Raw genomic sequence first — 17,864 nt, forward strand, 5'->3', positions numbered from 1 at the left:
TTGGTCATTCTCTGTTAAGATTATTTTTGATCACATGATATATTCGGATGATAACCCTTTTTATCTTACTCGCAGAATAGTTGGTCTGGTAAAAAGATGATTAAAATTTCTTGAAAATATTATTCTTATTCGTGTAATCCTAATTTACGTAATTACGAAACTCAAACTGAAAATTATATACAGTAATAAAAATAGGATTACACGTATAAAAAAAATATTTAACAACTTTTCATAATAATATATTAATTAATGTTATTGACTTTCAAAATCATGCATATCAAACTGTCGCTAGAAAGCATTTTTACCTTGAAGTAGGTCTCTAACAATTGGCAAGTCACATATACAAACGATCTGACTCGTTCTGGACCCTTACCAATTACCTCACTGTAGTCAATTACCTAACTGTAGTCAGAACGAAATGTGATCATGATAGTAAGAAAGAAACGACGTCGTTTTCCACCATCGCATTATTGGTTCAGCTTGTGATCCGATCCGGTCCGATCGACAAAAATTTCAAAATCGAGCATTCGTCACCGTAGGAAACTGCAGTAGGTTTTCTGGTGATATTCTTCAGCTCTAGGTTTCGTAGCAACTCCGTTTTGTCCTCCCTTTGTATGCGATTGTCTCTCCGGTACTGTAACCATCTATCTTCTCTTTCGTTTGAATTAGAAAATTAGGAGAATGTTAGAGTGATTACCGGACCGTTTCTCCAAAATTGATGAATCTCTTACATTTTGATCTTTCATTGTATTCTCTAACAAGTCTCATTCTTTTAATTGTCTTATTCTTGAATTTGGTTTTTTGAGACTCTTCTCTTAGAAATCTAGAGTTGATAGATTTTATTCAGATTCTAGTATCTCTAGTGATTTTAATATATGAATGAATGAGATGGTTTTTAATCAAGAAACCTTATGGAATCATCTGAATACATGTGAGAAGTAACCAATTCTCTAGCGTAACTAATTTTCTTAAGGAACTCTAATAGGTCTTCTTGATCAGTCTAGCATGAGATATTCTTATCTGTTGCATTATCAACACTTTCAAAACATAGTTCTTATTGTTTATCTCTTTTTAAAGATCTTTACTCTGTTTTACTTATGTCGTGTGACAGATTTATGGAAGTGATGATCCCCAGTTCAAACAGGAGATGGAGAAGCAGTTTGTGAGAAGTTTCAGAAGAGCATAGTCACTCATCACATGAATTTTACATTGGCCGAACCTAAAAAGGTTGCTTTACAGTAGTACCAAAAGGAGGCTGACAAGTGTAGAGAGCTCAAGCATTGTTGCTCAAAGAGGGGAAGGTCACTTCTTTGTGGGTAGCAGAGGGCTCGGCAATTAGGTTTGGAAAGGTGAGTAAGCATTTCACTGTTTTGTGACTTCTTCTCAGTGTGCCGTGAAGAGTTTCTCGTTGCAAGCAAACTAGATTTTCTCTTCCGCACATAGCTCATGAGAACATGGGAATCGCTTAATTCTCAAGGCAAAGTCCTTTTATGTAACTCTTTTTTTTTGTTTTGCTCTCGAATCCAAATATAGATAATGAAAGTGACTTGTATTGACTTTTCTTCAAACTTCAGACATATTTTTGTCTAGTAGTCAAATTTGGAAGAGAACTCACCGACTTCTGTATTTTATAATTCATCTTCATCATCAAACCCAACAAATCAAATTCTTACTAGCCTGAGATAAATATCTGATTTTTTTATGATCTTTCTAAACTTAAGGTTTTGTGTTTGTTGAGATTTGTATCTGATTGAGACAGCAAGACTGATTTGATTTTTATGAGGATTTGTATAACTGTGATATGAACATGGCCTATGCATAAGTAGGTCAAGAGTTACTTGACTCTTTCTTTTTTCTTTGTAAAGACTAACAAATCATTTTCAGATGTTAGGAAACATGAGAATGTGTGAAGGGGGACAAGTGCAGAGAAGAGACAAAACTGGAGAAAGTCAAAAAACGCAATAAGGTTGACATAATGCAGCATATGATAGCTCCAGGTATCACGCCGTATCAACTTTCAATATTCATTCAGGCACCAAAAACAGCTGCTTTTTTTCTATATATTTATACTAGTGTCAGCCATTAAAATAGTCTCTCTGTCTAGGCATTATTCTAATGCTCACATGGACAGATTCCATAAAGCTTTTTTTTTTATAAACGCTTTGGATCTACCATTAAAGAACAGATCTCGGTTCAGTGACTTCTGCAAACCGTCCAAAACCCATGTGGGTTGTCTAAACTCCTATAGCTTGTGGCTATCTGTTTTATATTCAACTTATGATGTGTGTTATGTTTCTTGTGTTCTTCCTCTGAAGCTTCCTTTCGTGGACTTCTGCTCTTTTTTTTCTAACTTTTTTTTTGTATTATCTCTTGACACAGAGATTGTAATTTCTTTTTTTCTTTTTCTCTTAAATGGAAAGTTCCATGAACAAGCGTGGATACGAATGCAGTCAAGAGGATGCAGACAACTTGGCAGAATCGAAGAGACAAAAAGTGCCTGCTTTGGCAAGGTAACTTCCTTAAATATTTTGCTTGTCATTTTTCAGTTCAAAGTAACTCAATGGTTATACCTCACAAACAACTATTGAAGAAGAACTTGCTTTGTTGTTAGATCATGGAGGAGAATGTATACTCTGTTGCGTTTAAAACTAAGAAAAAAAGTTATCATATCATTTGTGGGAGATGGCTCATTTGTTAATCTCTCAAAGATTTGTTGTTTTAGTTTCCAAAGCTCTTGATTCGCTTGCAAGTTTATTGGTTTGCTCATCCGTCATATGAAACAAAACTGTTTACAGTGTTATTGTGGAAGCCGTCAAGGTAGATAGTCTGCAGAGGCTTTGCTCGTCTTTGGAGCCACTGTTTCGCAGAATCGTGAGTTCTTATCCTCTGCTTTTAGAGTAAATTTTTGGATGCTTGTGGAGTTGTAAACCATCTATGGTGTCAAACAAACAGGTTAGCGAAGAGGTGGAACGAGCCTTGTCAAAGTTGGGAAATTCAAAATTAACGTCGAGGTAACTTTCTCTAGTTATACTATTTCCTCATGAAATGGTTCTGTCATATTTGTAGCGTTTGAGTTAACCGACATTAAAATCTCCAGGTCACCAGAACCTAAGAGGATCCAAGGCCGCGATGGAAGAAACCTTCAACTTCACTTCAAGACGCGGATGCCTCCTCACTTATTCACAGGTGGGAAAGTCGAGGGAGAGCGAGGCTCATCCATTCACGTGGTTCTTATCGATGCAAACACTGGGAATGTAGTCCAAACAGGAGAAGAGTCGGCTTCGAAGCTCAGTGTTGTAGTGCTGGAGGGAGACTTCAACGATGAGGACGATGAAGATTGGACGAGAGAGCACTTTGAGAGCTTTGAAGTGAAAGAGCGAGAAGGGAAACGCCCGATCTTGACCGGTGACACGCAGGTGATGCTGAAAGAAGGTGTGGGAACTTTAGGAGACCTTACGTTTACCGACAACTCGAGCTGGATTAGGAGCCGAAAGTTTAGGCTTGGTGTTAAGGCCGCTCCAGGGTATGGTGATAGCTTTCGCTTTCGTGAAGCCAAAACAGAACCTTTTGCTGTCAAAGATCATAGAGGAGAATGTGAGTCTTTTTTTACCTTTTGATTATATTGACAAGTAGAGTGTTAGGTAATTACTAGTAATTAATAACTTAGCTCTTTTCTTTTTTTTTCAGTATACAAGAAACATTATCCACCGGCTTTACATGATGAAGTCTGGAGACTGGATAGAATAGCGAAAGACGGAGTGCTACACAAGAAGCTACTGAAAGCTAACATCGTGACAGTCGAAGACTTCCTTCGACTCCTTGTTAAGGATCCACAGAAGCTGAGAAATGTAATGTTCCTTCTTCTGTTTATGTGAATAAAAAGATCTATACATGTTAAATGTTTTCTTTGATTTTGTTTTTCTCATGTTGTAGTTGCTAGGGAGTGGAATGTCGAATAGAATGTGGGAGAACACTATGGAGCACGCAAAGACATGCGTGTTGGGTGGGAAGCTTTATGTGTTTTACACGGATCAGACTCACGCTACAGGCGTTGTCTTCAATCATATCTATGAGTTCCGTGGCCTTATTGCAAACGGACAGTTCTTATCTCTGGAGTCTCTTAACCATGACCAAAAGGTAAAAAAAAAAAACAAGACATTTCTTTCTCTCAAGATTTTGGAAACAGTTTCTCACTGGCTGTTTGTCTCAACAGATCTCTGCAGACATTCTGGTGAAAATAGCTTATGAGAACTGGCATAAAGCTGTTGAATACGACGGTAAGCTGTTGAATTGCTTACCAGTGGCCGAGAAGGAGATTAAAGGCTTACCAGAACCAAAAATGACCACAGCGCCACCAACAACAGCTCAGAACCATCAGCAGCAGATGCATAACCAGAACAATAGACAAACTGTGCAGTGTCATCAGAATGTTATACCCTATTCTCAGCCGATTGAGTATCCTCAGTTTGTGCAGCAACATTGCAGCCAGTTATTACCCTCGTTACCTAGCAACGTACAAGACTACAACAGTAGGCCAATGGAAAGTTCCAACGCATACAACGGAGAAGACTGGTGTCGACCAAGAGCTGGACAGGGTCTTGAAGACATTTTCAGTGAAGAGATCAGACTAAGGAGTTCTGAGATGCTTGAGACGGACGATATGCAGAGACTGTTGAAGACTTTTGGGATCGGTATGAACACTATGGGAACACAAGGCGGGTTTGGTCAGACGGATGAGTCTTGCTACGGTTACAGTATGCCGTACCAAGCTCAGATCGATAACACGTACAGGAGAGAGCGTAATAGAGGGTCGGGAAAAGCTGTGGTGGGATGGCTTAAGCTCAAAGCTGCTTTGAGATGGGGTATCTTCATACGCAAGAAAGCTGCAGAGAGGAAGCCTCAGATTGTGGAGATTGAATGAAAAAAAAAAAAAAAGAGAAGTCTTTTAGTTTTTCTTTGATGACATTTCGTTTTCAGTAAAAAGCTTTGAAGACGGCTTTCTATAAACACGAGAAAGAACAATGAGTAGAAAAGAGTGGACTTTGTTTTGTATTGTAATGCTTTTTTTTTTGTTTGTTTATCATCGTTTTTATGTTAATTTTATTAACAATTTACTCGCGTTCTACAACTTTTTAAAATCCATATTCTATTACGAAACAGTAAAACCAACAAAAAAATGATGATGGTGGATCCCATACCATCAATCGCTCACGTATTGCTTTCTCAGTCATCTGAATGAATTTCAAAGATCACCTTTTGTTACTAATGAAGAGGGAAAAAGGCTGTGAAGAAATGATTAAGAAAGGAAGTTGAATCTTGTTTGTCACAAATCATCTCCTATTGACATCGTATACTCTTGTTTTTAACGTGTATCTTTTGATGAAAATGAGAGATGAAAAGGAGAAAAATATTTAAATTAAGTTCGGTTTTATGTTAATTTGATATGAGTTCGTAGTTAGTTTGATTTAGTGTGGGGTTCATGTGGTTTGGTATAGGACTTAGATCGTAAATCCGACAAAATCAGTAATCACGGGTATATTTGTTTCGAACTTTAAATTTATGAGAATTTTTTTTTAACTTTTAAATAACAGGAACCAATATGGTGTCTTAACTCAGTTTAGCCATATAAAGGCTCTCATGGTAAAATATAGTGTCGTTTTACTATTGATGGTTTTCCCATTTGTTTTCTCGTCTAGCAATTTCAATGTCAGACCGGACGAGGATTAGAAACGACTAAACCGGACTTGGTACACAAAAACACTTGAAAATCTCCATTTAATTAGGGAATCAAACTGCGACGGTGGTCAAAGAAGCCACCACCAAAAAAAATAAAAATGGCGGAAAACGTTGGAAGCGTCGAGAGCGAGTTCGGCAGCGTCACCTCCTCTCAGATATCTTTCCTCAAGAACTGCCCCTTCGCCGATCCTCTCAACGGAGCAGCGAAACAAACAGACTCCGACACCACGGAGGTTCTCGGGACTCCGGTCGCCAGAACTCCTCTCCTCTCCTCGCTCTCGACTCCGATCGGCCTCGATTCCGTCAACGATGAAGACGTGTTCCGTACTCCTCCCGAGAACGCGTCTCTCTCCTCCTCCTCCGCGGCCGAGTCCGAACCGAGAGCTAGGGTTTCGAAATTGAAATCGAAATCTCCTCCGCCTGTTTCTGCTTCGGCGTCTCTCGCGGTGAGAAACCTTAGGGTTTTGGAGACGAATCGTATCGCTGATGATCCCGAGGAACCTGTTCCAGGAGGAGGAGGTTCGGAATCGAAATCGAAATCTCCGCCGCCTGTTAGGGTTTTGGAGATGAATCGTGTTTCCGATCCCGAGGAACGTGTGACGGAGGTGAGGACTCTAACTTCTCCGCCTTCTCCCGCGGCCGGCAATGTTAGGGTTCCGGGAAGCAATTTTGTCTCCGAATCTCCTTCTCCGCCGACTGTTGCCGCCGGCGATGTTAGGGTTCCGGCAAAGCGTTCCGGTCTCGATTCTCCTTCTCCGGGAAAGCACTCCGATCTCGATTCGTCTCCACCGTCTGCAACTGAAGGAATCAAGAGCACTGAAAGTGGTGACGATTGTGAGATTGAGATTCCGTTCAAAGAAGTTATCGAAGCTCTTCTCCGTAACAGTGGAGAGAATCTCGACGAAAGAGATGAAAGAGTTAGCTACGTTGACATCCTCAAACAATGTGGCCTTAAGTTTCCCTAAATAGATTCGATTTCAACTTGTTTCCTTTTCTTTTGCGTTTTGTTTCCTTGACCCACAAGTAATCGTTAGCTTATTAATAAAAAAAAGGGAAACATTTGCTACATTAGACGTTTCTTTTTCTACAAGGCTAAAACCCTACAAATGCTGAGAAATATGATCTTGTTTACTAGCATCTTCTTCAATTCAAGCTCTATTTTTTCCTGAATCTTAAGCAATGGTTGTACTTAGTTTTGGTAACGCTTGGCTCCTCGTCGTCTGGTTGTTTGCTTGGCGGGTTGATTATAGCGAGTTTCTCCATTGCGTTTATGAACTTGCGCAGGTGCTTTATGTACTCAGGGTATGATTCCAAGTTGCAATGCCCTCCTCCTTTAACCCATAACGGATCGTATTTATCCTTTGAAAGCTCCCACAATCTCTTCCCATGCGACATGTTCACAACCTCATCTTTTGTTCCCTGCAGTTTCATTAAACCAAGGTTTAATAATGATCTCTCTGGAAAAAAATAAAATAATAGATGTTATGTAATAATCTTACATGTATGACAAGAACAGGGCATGTCACACGGCGTATCCTTTCAACGTTCTGCAAAATTTACAGAGTTTGAGAGACGAAAAGAACCAAAACTAACAAGGGAGAAAGAGCTTACTTTGTAGATGTCGAACCAGAATGTCCTTTTGACAGGATACAGAACTCTAATGCCAGAGAGAATGGCGCTGTGGAGAACAATCCCTCTTAGTCTCTTCAATCGAGACGCTAAGTACAACGTTGGTCCGCTTCCAACGGACTGACCGTACAATATCATCTCCTCTTGCTTGATTCCGTACTCGCTCCTCAAGCAATTGTATACAGCCTCAATATCGTGGTACGTATTGACCTCAGACGGCTATTTTAATAAAAGAGGTGCAAATCAATAACAAAAATGTTTTGAATTTCTTGAGTATTGAATCTCTTTCTTATACCTTGCCTGATGAAGCTCCATAGCCTGAATAGTCATAGCTGATTCATTTACATATAAAGACGTTAAGGTTCGTTCATCAACACACAAAAAAGGTGTAGATTTTTTTTTGTATTATATAAACCTCATAACGTTGATACGGAGATGAGCTCGGAGCTCGATGAAGAGGTCGACCATTTGGCCAAGATCAGCAGCATTGCCATGGGAATAAATAAGAGTGAATCTTGCAAATTGGTGTTTCCAAAACGTACCCACAACTTTGTTGCCCGATTTAGTGGTAATTTGATGGACGTCCATGCTTTTTCCCGGCGTGACTCCGCTGAACATGAGCTTTCCTGTCTCCTCGTCTTTACTTACGGCGTACGTAGCCGGTGACGGTGGAAAGAAAGCAAATTTTGCAGCTACATTTGACGTCACATTACCCATAGCAAATAATAATTTTGCTTAAGGCAAAAAAGTAAAGAAGAAGAAAAACTTTTCTAAGAGCTAAGGAAAAAAAAAAAGAAAAGGTTAAAATATTTGTTTTTGGTGGGTTTATGTTTAGAGGAGAGGAAGGCAAAGAAGATATAGAAGTGATGGAGGAGAATATTTGGTCCGATCTTGTGGGGGAGAAGAAGCTGAGCTGTGTGATACATGTTACTATGTTAAGGATGTCAGATTCAGTTCTAGACTTTTTTTTTTGGCATCACAGTTCAAGACATCTTTTCTCACCAAAATGGGACATTTTCTAGTTACATACAGTGTTTTTTCTTTTGACTAATACTGTATTAGTAATACACAGTGTTTCTTCATTTATATATATTTATTATATAAAGACTTTTTTTTTTTTTTGAACACCATATTTATATAAAGACTAGACTACGGTTTACTGTTGTGTGTATGTATATTTAGATCCAGACAAGAATGAATAGAGATATCAGATTCATCTTAAGAATTAACAAATATAGATTACTTATCTCGACTTTATTGGTTCAACAAGCTGAACTGTCGCCAAATTACCCCTAATACAATTCATTCGATTTACATACATATAACGAAAAAGCTCGTTTCATCTTGGTTACTGAAATACTGTAAAACCAAAAAATATAATTATATATGATGAAAGTGATTTGAGTCAAACTAGAAACAAGCTGCATACCAAAAGTAAAGAGATAAATAAAAATACACGGTGCGATTTGTTTACAGACGAAAAATAAGATAAAATAAATAAAAAAACCTATTCCGATCGTCTTTGTTCAGACTTTTCATTCCACAATCAAAACTGCAAGCAGGTATAAGATTTTAGCAAGACCGAAAGGATCATCTCAAACTCTCTTTCTATCACAAACACATATGAAAGCCTTTTTTTTCTTTACCTCTCACACAAGAACTTGTCTTAGCTCTCAGTTGTTTCTGGGGCTTCTCCCACAATCTCGGCAGGGAGTGGACTGTCACCACGCTCACTAGTAGAGCTACTGCTGTTAATCACTTCACTTTCCATTGGATTCAGAGAGGCTGTATTAGCAGTAGGAGGAACAAGTGATTGCTGCTCTTCTGAATGCTTCGGCTTGTTCAAGGCTCTACAATGAGGACAATAGTAAGTAGTGTACTCGAAGTCCTCTTTCCGGCAAAGTCCTACGTGATGAGTGAGAAACAGAGACATTGTTAAACTATGTTATTGATGAAAAATGTCTCAAACAACAAAGATAATGGGACTCGCTCACCGTTATGCATATGGCAGTTTCCGCATATGAGTGCATACGACTGAGTTGGATCTTCACCAACGAGGAGAGCCGCTATGCGTGAGATCCAGCTACCATCATGAGCAGCATATCCCTGAGGGTTAAAATGCTCAAAAGCCATCTGCTGGTTTTGCTCTGTGGTTCCTTCGCTTGTCCCAGAATGGTTAGACTCATTATCTGAATGGTGGGATGAAGTGGACCCAGCAGTGCTTCGTCTTGTGTTTGGTTGTTTTCGGTTTCTGAGCCCTTGGGAGTGTTTGATCTCCATGTCGTTGCTCTTTCCTGTGGCAGGATCAAGTTGGGATTCATCTCCTACGTGTACTTTCAAGCCTGAATCAGCACCCAACTTGGATGCCAGAATAGTTGCAGCAGCCGCCCTTGCAGCTGGGTCAGGGTCAAACCTCTGATACAAAATACCTCAAGTTAAGTACAAGTTCCAGTTGCAAGCATCAAAAAATAATCATTTTATTTCTCTTTAAAGATCCTAAAACATATTGCAATAAGAAGCGATTCTAGCCAAATATATAGCTTAATCCAAAACTATAATTAAACAATATTTGGCTAGAACATAGAGCAACTAGTTGGACAGTTAATAAAGTCAGTGCAGCTTAAAAACAAGGAGGAAAATGCAGTGGAAGGGTTGGACTACACTTGTGACTCTCAAACAATGTCTAACGGCTGAAATGTTCCAATACAAATTTACAATGCTATGCTCTTTCCCAAACTTGAACTTAAACATCTCCTGATGCAATAATCTGTAACAATTAATCTAAAAACATAAAAGAAATGAACAAAAATTGTGTAAAATCCCACGACAAAGTAGAGGTGATAAACCTGTTGCCATCACTACGTGTTATGTTGGTCAACCTACCAGAAACTCTAAAGCAACGCACATCAACAAGTAACAGACTAACAGCGTGAGAAATCCTCTTAAACAGACATGTGTCATAGTTAAAATCTTACACGAAGAATATCGAGAGTGGTGAAGTAATTGGTCCTCTCTTTCAACTCATCGATCTTCCCCAGCATTTCACCTTGAAGCTTCTCCAATGTGTTTTGATCTCTGCGGTCACCTACACCAAAACCAAAACCATTACACACAAACACGATCAACACAACAAAACCCAACACCAAAGTTCCATCCTTTCCCATGGAAAAAAAAAACACAAAGACAACTCACACATCCTTGTGAAGCTAACGAGAGAAGAATAAGTAAGGAAAGAAAGAGCAGGCAAAAGAAACATAGGCAAGATCCTGAAACTCCTCAGCTTCCAATCCAAATCTTCATCTCTAGTCGTCATAATCGCATAGCTCACTGCAATCACCTGAAGACAAATAAAAAAAAACTGTTTCATTGACCAAAAAGATCTCGACTTTATTGTTTCATTTGATGATAAAAGAAGATGTGACTTGACCCGACCTCGAAGAAGACAGAGAAAGCGATGAGGTTTCTAATGAGTTTCCTCCTGGTGACCGATCTGCGCTTCATCCTGGATCTGATCGTCGCTTCTTCCTTCGATATCCCTTTCAGCCTCTTCTCGAAATCGTCTCCTTTAACCCTAAATATCCAGTTCCAGATCCGCGAGAACAAACCCTTCCCCTTCGCCTTCTTCTCCGCCCCGCCGGAGGATACTGCAGCCTCCGAGGGTACGACGGCGGCGGAATCGTTCTGATCTACGGTCTCGACCGCCGCCGCGCCTTCGTGATCCTTCTCTCCCGACGCCATTGATCTGCCCCAAGCAATTGAAATTCAAATTAGAGAATCTCGCAAAACCGATATTCTTCTGCTTGGGGAATCGATAACTTTGTCGAAATCTCTGGAGAAAGACTTGGAATGTCGTGAAAGAGGATGCGAAACGCGAAGCTTCGTTCTTTGCCAAAGGGTTTCTTCTTCCCCTTCTTTGAAGCAAAGCCTAAACGAGAAATAACTTTTATATTCATTTATTACACCTTTATTGTTAACCTATGTATTAGTATAATATAATGGTTTTAATAAAAATAATTAAACAAAGACTTTTTTTTCTATATACATAGTTGAATCATTTTCAGTGTATGAAAAAATATTAAAAACACATCAAATTATTTCCAATTTTATTTAACCAATAATTTAGAGAAAGAATTTTAAAATCTGAATTAATCTTTCAAAACATCTACTTTAAATCCGAAACGATTTTTATTAAAACATTATACACATCTAAACACAGAATAAACTTTGTGATCGTCAAACAATTGATGTAGAAAAGAAATCTTCAAATAGTTATATATATATATATATATATAACTCGGTGTTGTACCCGCATATGCGGGCACTATTTTTTTATGAATATTTATTATTTTATGTACTTATTAATTCACATGATAAGATATATTTTCGAAAAATTTAAATCAAACATCTAGTTATTTACATTTGAGAAAGTTTATCTTGATTTTTAACTTTTATAATAGATTGTAGATAATAACACAATATATATAAGAATTATCTTATTTTTGAAATATATTTTTGTTGATAACATAATATATAAATCAAATATATTTAATATAAAATTCATTTTTAATTATAAAATAAATTATATGTAAAAATTCATTAAGTGTATCATTGACTTTGACCACTCCAACTTTTAACGTGAGAGTTTTGCTGTGAAATACTTCGCATATAATAATAACACAATATATATATAAATTATCTTTGTTCAAAAAAATGAATTATCTTGTTTTTAGAATATATTTTTATCAATTATCTAACATAATATATAAATCAAATATATTTAATATAAATTCGTTTTTCTTATAAAATAAATTATATTTAAAAATTCATTAAGGGTATCGTTCTATATCTTTTTTAACTTTTATAACAAAAATAATTATTTTAAGATAACAACACAATATATTTTTAACAATTATCTAACATATATAAATCAAATATATTTAATATAAATTTTGTTTTTCTTATCAAATAAATTGTATTTAAAAATTCATTAAGGATATCGTTCTATATCTTATTTTTTAATTTTTATAATAGAAATAATTATTTTAAGATAACAACACAATATATAAAAATTATCTTATTTTTTAAAAAATAATTTGATTAATATAAATTTGTTTTTAATTATATATACAAATTCATTAAGGGTAACATCGATATCCTAGTAATTAAAATTAAATATTATTAAGTTTTAAAGTTAGATATTATTACTTTGTACTGGAATTTCTTTTTAGAACTAAAAACATCTATTAAGTTTCCCAACTTTCTCATTAATTTTATGTCCTTCAATTTTACCTATTAATTAGAGGGCGAACCAACAGTTTAACCAGAACGCAAGTAGAAATAAATGAACAAGTGTTGTTATCTATACTATTATTTACGAAGTGATTTTTCGTAACGGAGCTCTCCCGTTAAAAATTAGAGTGGTTGATATCGATAATACCCTTAATAAATAAAAAATATAATTAAGCTAAAAATAAAAACGAAAATTAATTTATTCGATTAGGTAATTGATTAAAATTAATAGTAGTAAGATTTATCCAAAAACTAAAAATATTTTAAAATATAAATATAATTCCTATATGTATGTTGTGTTGTTATCTTAATTTTTTTTTAAATATAAAGTTGAAAAGATAAAGTATATAACTAAATAATTTTATATAATTGAAAAATAATATTAAGTGAGTTTTAAGATTTATTTCTATATAATAAATATGTGTACAAAGAAATTTACAAAAAAATATAATCAATATGTAAAAAATTTCAAACGAAATAAATTAATAATTTATTATCATAGTCTTTTAGTTAGTAACACATATATTAATGACTAATTGTAAAATATTTAGGAATTATGATTTAATATAATAAAACCCAAACATAAAAACGAATTTAAGTTTTATGAAATCAGATAACTCATTAAAACTGATATAATAAAAATATTTTTAAAAATAAAAAAAAATAATTCATATACATATTTTGTTAAAAATAAACTGATGTAACAAATATATTTTATTAAAATAAAAAAATATTGAATAAAAATTAATATTTAGTTAGTTATTAAATATAAAATTTATAGTATATCTGTTTATAATTTTTGTAAACTATTAAGTCTGCATGTACGGGTAAAACACCTAGTTAGGTTTGAATTCAACAACCACTTTCTATGATTTGATATCGTATGATTCAGTACGTGTTAACTAGTTTTTTTTTTTTTTGAAAAGTACGTGTTAACTAGTTTCCATCCACTTTCTTTTGCTACCTTTATGCATCATTACTGCCACGCGTTTTTTCTTCTAAACAACACAACACGTTCTCAACAATCAATCATATTCATACCATACCATTTTCTCAAGTTATATTTATACCCCCAAGTGAAGGCTGTACATTGTATTATTCTATGTACAACCACTCTCTTTTTAATCTTTATATTTTTTTAAAAGGTGCCTTCCATTGTTTTGTAAGAGAGTATCCTAAAGGCTCATCCAGTATGAGCTTCAGTTGATGTTATGAATCTGCGTGACTGTAGGCGAAGACATGCTGGTTAAGCAGTTCAAAAGAGTGCCTTCCCATCCAAAATATTTTCTAGATGGACCACCGGTGAGACAAAGAATATTTTGGAGACGCAAAATATGTTTAGGTCACATCATCTCGAAATGCTGGTTAAGCAGTTCAAAACAGTGCCTTCCCATCCGCTTCTTTTTACCAAATCCTATCAAAAAGATAGCATCATGATAAGAAGGAAAGCTTCATAAATGAATTACAGTAGATTATGACAACCAACATGGAGTATTATGACAGCATTGGGATTCTTTTTGAGTTTAACAATCACTCCTAAGAACATGTGCAATGGGGTATGATAAACCCAATCCTTAAAAAAAAATATTAAAATATTATATTTTTTGGTTTCTATGTCGGATCATAGCTAAGAAATATGAAATTAAGAACTGATCCAAAATGAGTTTTGTTATTGTGTCGCGGCTCCACGACACGTGGTGGCCCACGATTAATTAATTTTTTTTTTAATTAAACGAAAAAATAATAATAAAATTTTTTTGAAGGATTCCACAAACGGATTTACCGTTGTATATGCTCTAACTTCCCCTCGAACTCCACCATTATTTCAGCATTAAAGGAATACAATATTATATTCCCATCAGAATCAACCAATCTTCTCTAAACCTTGAGCTCTGTATCAAACCACAACCACTCGATTTAAAACAAGCATACAACACATTCTCTACCAGACCATAGGTAACCTAATTCAAAAAATGTTCAATGCAGGTATTTAAACTCGAAAACCCGACTTTACTTATGTTTTAGTTACAAAGTAGTTACAAATCAGGTATTTTAAAACTCAAAAACCGATTGAGACTCGAACCCGAAAATACATTGAGTTATACCGATTCTTTGAAGATTTACCTAACATGACCCGAACCTGATAGAACTGTCCCGAACCAAAATTTCAAATAATCCGAATGAGGCTGATTTTGATAAACCCGAAAAACTAAAATCTGTGTATTTCAACATACATGTCTCCCCTATGTATTTCACATAACAGCTTGTGCGCATGAAAAAGTAGTTTAGTATGTTAGATCATATGATGAGTGGATCAATCCGACAAAACTAAACAATGGCTTAAAGTAATGACATGCGGGGATGTGGCCACAATATCAAACCTCTCGATCTTCCCACGAATCTCATCTCCTACCCTATCCAATGCAATCATTTTACACCTAATCTCCGTCTTCATCACATCAGTTAAAATCCGTGTCCAGAAAACCGCTAACTTCCCCTCGTACTCGGCCATTTTTTCAGCATTTTTTAAAGAAAAAAATGATACCTTCCCATCAGAATCAACCAATCTTCTCCAAACCTTGAGCTTTGTGTCAAACCACATTAAACCACTCGACTTAAAACAAGCATACAACACATTCTCCACCACACACATGCAGTTCATGTTATCACTTAGCCTCTCCGTCGCCTCATTGCTTATACCTTCTCTCGGGGTATACGCACTGATCCTCCCATGTCGTGAGTCCACCATGTAAACTTTGCGCTCCATCGACGCACTAAACCGCGACCCGCATCGCACTTTCTCCTCGCCTGCGAACTCCCAGGTTTGTGTTTCCGGATCGAATACTTCCACTTGGCTCTCTACACCACTTCCTCCAATCACGTATATCTTCCCATCGACCACTCCCATCGCTTCGTCACGTGCCCACCTAGCAACTTTCATGCATGGACCCTTCCGTAGTAGAGTAACGGATCGAGTATCAAGGACCCAAAAGTTCTTGGAGGGAAGAGGAGATCCGTGATCAGGGAAATAGATCATTGATCCCACCGAGACGGCATAAGAAGAGAACTTAGCGAAACAAGGAGAGGTCAGGAGACCCGCCGCCAGTGAACAAGATCTATGTTCCACCTGATAGTCATCATCATGAGTAGTGATCTTCTCATCACCCCGACGCAAAGTGATATAGTGACATCTTTCGGTGTCTTGGTGGCGGTGATAATAGAAGAGATAGACGGACTTCTTGGGGAGAAGAGATCGCAGACGGCAGAGCTCGGGGGAACGCACGAGTGACCTTAGGGTTTTGGAGACGCAAGAGATGTTTAGGTCATCGCATCTCGGAACGCGGGTTAAGCAGTTCAAAACGATATCGTCAGGCAAGGAAGAGAAACATGAGGATGGCTGATAATTATCTCCTTGTGGTGTCTTCTCGGAGCTGGAGGCCGCTGGAATTGACATGGTGTCTAGCATCGATATGAAAAAAAAGAAGAAGAGAATTGACCATAAATAACCTAATAAGACCTTTTCTGTTTATAAAGTACTTGTGGTTAAACGTAAGATGATGTGTTCGCATATTTTAACGGGTCAAAAAATTGTGTAATTTTTTGTTTATTTAATAAAAACACTATAAATTTAACTTTTAACCCACTGATATATTATTTAATACTCTTTCCATTTTAAATTTATTTTTACGAAGAGTAAATTTCTAAAATTTTTAACAAATATATATTCAATAAACAACATTAATTTTTTGAAATTTACAAATTTTCATTAAATAATACACTGTAAAAATAAAAAAGTATATATTTTCGAAACATCTTTTCGAAAATATGGATATTTCTGAAACTAAGGGAGTTTATAATTATTAATCTACGGTTAATCTATACAAATCAAGTTTTCACCTCTTTAAAAACTACAACCAAAATTCTATTTCAATAAAATCTCCCGCTAGAGCAAAAAAAAAATCACAGCTTTATTTCTAAAGCAAAATCTTAACAAAAAACTTCTCTTTGGCGTATTATTAAAACCTAATTAAAAGTTACATATCAACTAAATGTGGTGCGAGGGAGGGAAACTGGCCGCGCTCGCAGATGGGCCTTTTTTTCTTCTTATAAAACAGAACTAGATTTTGACCCGCGCTTCGAAAGCGCGGGTATTATTTTTCAGTTTTATGAAATATATTATTTTTTTGTAGTTATTGAATGTATTTATCATAGTGAAATTTTCTTTATAATAAATTCGACACATAGAGTGTCTCTGGTAAACTATATGTTTCTCTCGTTTTGTTTTATTCTCTCTCCAATCAACATATTTATTTGACTTGTTGTTAAAAATAAATGATTTTAAGACGAAACTATACAATACTTTTACATTGATATTTTGTTTAAACAATGTGACATATTTTTATATTAATTAAATATTTACATTGTAATTTAAACTAAATTTTGACCCGCACGCCCGTGCGGGTGTATATTTCAAACCGATTTATATGTTAAGTTTAGATATTCTGACATATGTTATTCAGATTTATATACAATATATTATTTTATTTATAGATTTTAAGAAATTCAAAATATATAATGAATTTTAAAAAATAATTTAAATGAGTTATCCGAACCCGAAGTGAACCCGCAAAGATCCGAATATAATTCGAAATAAAATTTAGAAATATCTGAATGGAGCTGAATTCTTCGACCTCCGAAACCCAAAACCCAAGCAGATCTGAAACGAACCCGAACGGATACCTGAACGCCCAGCCCTAGTTATAATTCGAACTAAAATTTAGAAATATATGAATGGGGCTGAAATCTTTGACCCTAGAAACCCAAAACTCAAACAGATCCGAAACAAACCAGAATAGATACCTGAACGTCCAGCCCTAGTCACTATTATGTATCATGTATATGTCATCATATAATTAATTGTATTGGTCCATCATATAAATAATAGAATAGTCTTTCGACGTCAAAAAAAAATTGGTCCATCATATAAATAATCATATAAGTAATAGTATTTTATATGTATCATCTTATAAATAATCATATATATTATATTCTTAAAGTTTAATTTGAAATATAAAAACCATAATTTAAGTTGGTATATAAAATTAATCTTTTTGTTGTATTTTCTTATATATAATGAAAACATTTTTTAATAATGGTTATTGGAAAATATTTTAGTAAAATAATTTTTGAATATATGAATAGTTTTTAGA

General features: G+C 35.6%; 5 protein-coding genes across 10 annotated transcripts; 2 read left to right on the forward strand and 3 right to left on the reverse strand.

The window, feature by feature from the left end:
- The first annotated feature begins 444 nt into the window (after positions 1 to 444).
- On the forward strand, positions 445 to 5,118 carry LOC108853511 (calmodulin-binding protein 60 E). Of its 5 annotated transcripts, none has more exons than XM_057009793.1 (11): positions 445 to 631; positions 1,112 to 1,349; positions 1,885 to 1,997; positions 2,105 to 2,225; positions 2,421 to 2,510; positions 2,796 to 2,871; positions 2,953 to 3,011; positions 3,098 to 3,594; positions 3,688 to 3,848; positions 3,934 to 4,137; positions 4,214 to 5,118. In XM_057009793.1, exons 5-11 carry the CDS (start codon positions 2,425 to 2,427, stop codon positions 4,919 to 4,921), a joined length of 1,791 nt encoding a protein of 596 aa, XP_056865773.1. In that variant the 5' UTR covers positions 445 to 631; positions 1,112 to 1,349; positions 1,885 to 1,997; positions 2,105 to 2,225; positions 2,421 to 2,424; the 3' UTR covers positions 4,922 to 5,118. The 5 variants fall into 5 exon arrangements, with proteins under 5 accessions (XP_056865773.1, XP_056865774.1, XP_018482428.2 ...); XM_057009794.1 differs by having other exon boundaries at positions 1,892 to 1,997; XM_018626926.2 differs by lacking the exon at positions 2,105 to 2,225 and having other exon boundaries at positions 446 to 631.
- A 595-nt stretch (positions 5,119 to 5,713) lies between these two features.
- Positions 5,714 to 6,804, forward strand: LOC108852718 (uncharacterized). The gene has a single exon (XM_018626210.2). The coding sequence runs from the start codon at positions 5,835 to 5,837 to the stop codon at positions 6,699 to 6,701; it is 867 nt and encodes a 288-aa protein (XP_018481712.2). The 5' UTR covers positions 5,714 to 5,834; the 3' UTR covers positions 6,702 to 6,804.
- An 87-nt stretch (positions 6,805 to 6,891) lies between these two features.
- Positions 6,892 to 8,407, reverse strand: LOC108852761 (uncharacterized). Its single transcript, XM_018626247.2, has 5 exons — positions 7,781 to 8,407; positions 7,661 to 7,697; positions 7,348 to 7,584; positions 7,236 to 7,283; positions 6,892 to 7,155 (listed from the first exon to the last, which is right to left on the reverse strand). Exons 1-5 carry the CDS (start codon positions 8,080 to 8,082, stop codon positions 6,892 to 6,894), a joined length of 888 nt encoding a protein of 295 aa, XP_018481749.1. The 5' UTR covers positions 8,083 to 8,407.
- Positions 8,408 to 8,727: 320 nt separating this feature from the next.
- LOC108855906 (uncharacterized protein At2g24330) lies at positions 8,728 to 11,283 on the reverse strand. Of its 2 annotated transcripts, XM_018629834.2 has the most exons (6): positions 10,798 to 11,283; positions 10,558 to 10,702; positions 10,341 to 10,450; positions 9,360 to 9,780; positions 9,012 to 9,270; positions 8,728 to 8,917 (listed from the first exon to the last, which is right to left on the reverse strand). In XM_018629834.2, exons 1-5 carry the CDS (start codon positions 11,101 to 11,103, stop codon positions 9,032 to 9,034), a joined length of 1,221 nt encoding a protein of 406 aa, XP_018485336.1. In that variant the 5' UTR covers positions 11,104 to 11,283; the 3' UTR covers positions 8,728 to 8,917; positions 9,012 to 9,031. The 2 variants fall into 2 exon arrangements, with proteins under 2 accessions (XP_018485336.1, XP_018485335.1); XM_018629833.2 differs by having other exon boundaries at positions 8,728 to 9,270.
- Positions 11,284 to 14,968: 3,685 nt separating this feature from the next.
- Positions 14,969 to 16,176, reverse strand: LOC108850786 (F-box/kelch-repeat protein At2g22050-like). Its single transcript, XM_018624264.2, has one exon. The coding sequence runs from the start codon at positions 16,118 to 16,120 to the stop codon at positions 14,969 to 14,971; it is 1,152 nt and encodes a 383-aa protein (XP_018479766.2). The 5' UTR covers positions 16,121 to 16,176.
- Positions 16,177 to 17,864: the final 1,688 nt, after the last annotated feature.

The sequence above is a fragment of the Raphanus sativus genome, chromosome 4 (assembly GCF_000801105.2).
Source record: "Raphanus sativus cultivar WK10039 chromosome 4, ASM80110v3, whole genome shotgun sequence".
Lineage (NCBI taxonomy): Eukaryota > Viridiplantae > Streptophyta > Magnoliopsida > Brassicales > Brassicaceae > Raphanus > Raphanus sativus.

Excerpts from the sequence above, each read along its gene's own strand:
- LOC108853511 (XM_018626925.2), top strand. The coding sequence starts at position 2,413 with ATGGAAAGTTCCATGAACAAGCGTGGATACGAATGCAGTCAAGAGGAT. Across the intron at positions 3,012-3,097 it reads AATTCAAAATTAACGTCGAG|GTCACCAGAACCTAAGAGGA; the intron begins GTAACTTTCTCT and ends TAAAATCTCCAG. Across the intron at positions 3,849-3,933 it reads ATCCACAGAAGCTGAGAAAT|TTGCTAGGGAGTGGAATGTC; the intron begins GTAATGTTCCTT and ends CTCATGTTGTAG.
- LOC108852718 (XM_018626210.2), top strand. The coding sequence starts at position 5,835 with ATGGCGGAAAACGTTGGAAGCGTCGAGAGCGAGTTCGGCAGCGTCACC.
- LOC108852761 (XM_018626247.2), bottom strand. The coding sequence starts at position 8,082 with ATGGGTAATGTGACGTCAAATGTAGCTGCAAAATTTGCTTTCTTTCCA. Across the intron at positions 7,698-7,780 it reads CTCCGTATCAACGTTATGAG|CTATGACTATTCAGGCTATG; the intron begins GTTTATATAATA and ends TAAATGAATCAG. Across the intron at positions 7,156-7,235 it reads GCCCTGTTCTTGTCATACAT|GGAACAAAAGATGAGGTTGT; the intron begins GTAAGATTATTA and ends ATGAAACTGCAG.
- LOC108855906 (XM_018629834.2), bottom strand. The coding sequence starts at position 11,103 with ATGGCGTCGGGAGAGAAGGATCACGAAGGCGCGGCGGCGGTCGAGACC. Across the intron at positions 10,703-10,797 it reads CTTTCTCTGTCTTCTTCGAG|GTGATTGCAGTGAGCTATGC; the intron begins GTCGGGTCAAGT and ends ATTTGTCTTCAG. Across the intron at positions 9,271-9,359 it reads AAACTGCCATATGCATAACG|GACTTTGCCGGAAAGAGGAC; the intron begins GTGAGCGAGTCC and ends CTCATCACGTAG.
- LOC108850786 (XM_018624264.2), bottom strand. The coding sequence starts at position 16,120 with ATGCTAGACACCATGTCAATTCCAGCGGCCTCCAGCTCCGAGAAGACA.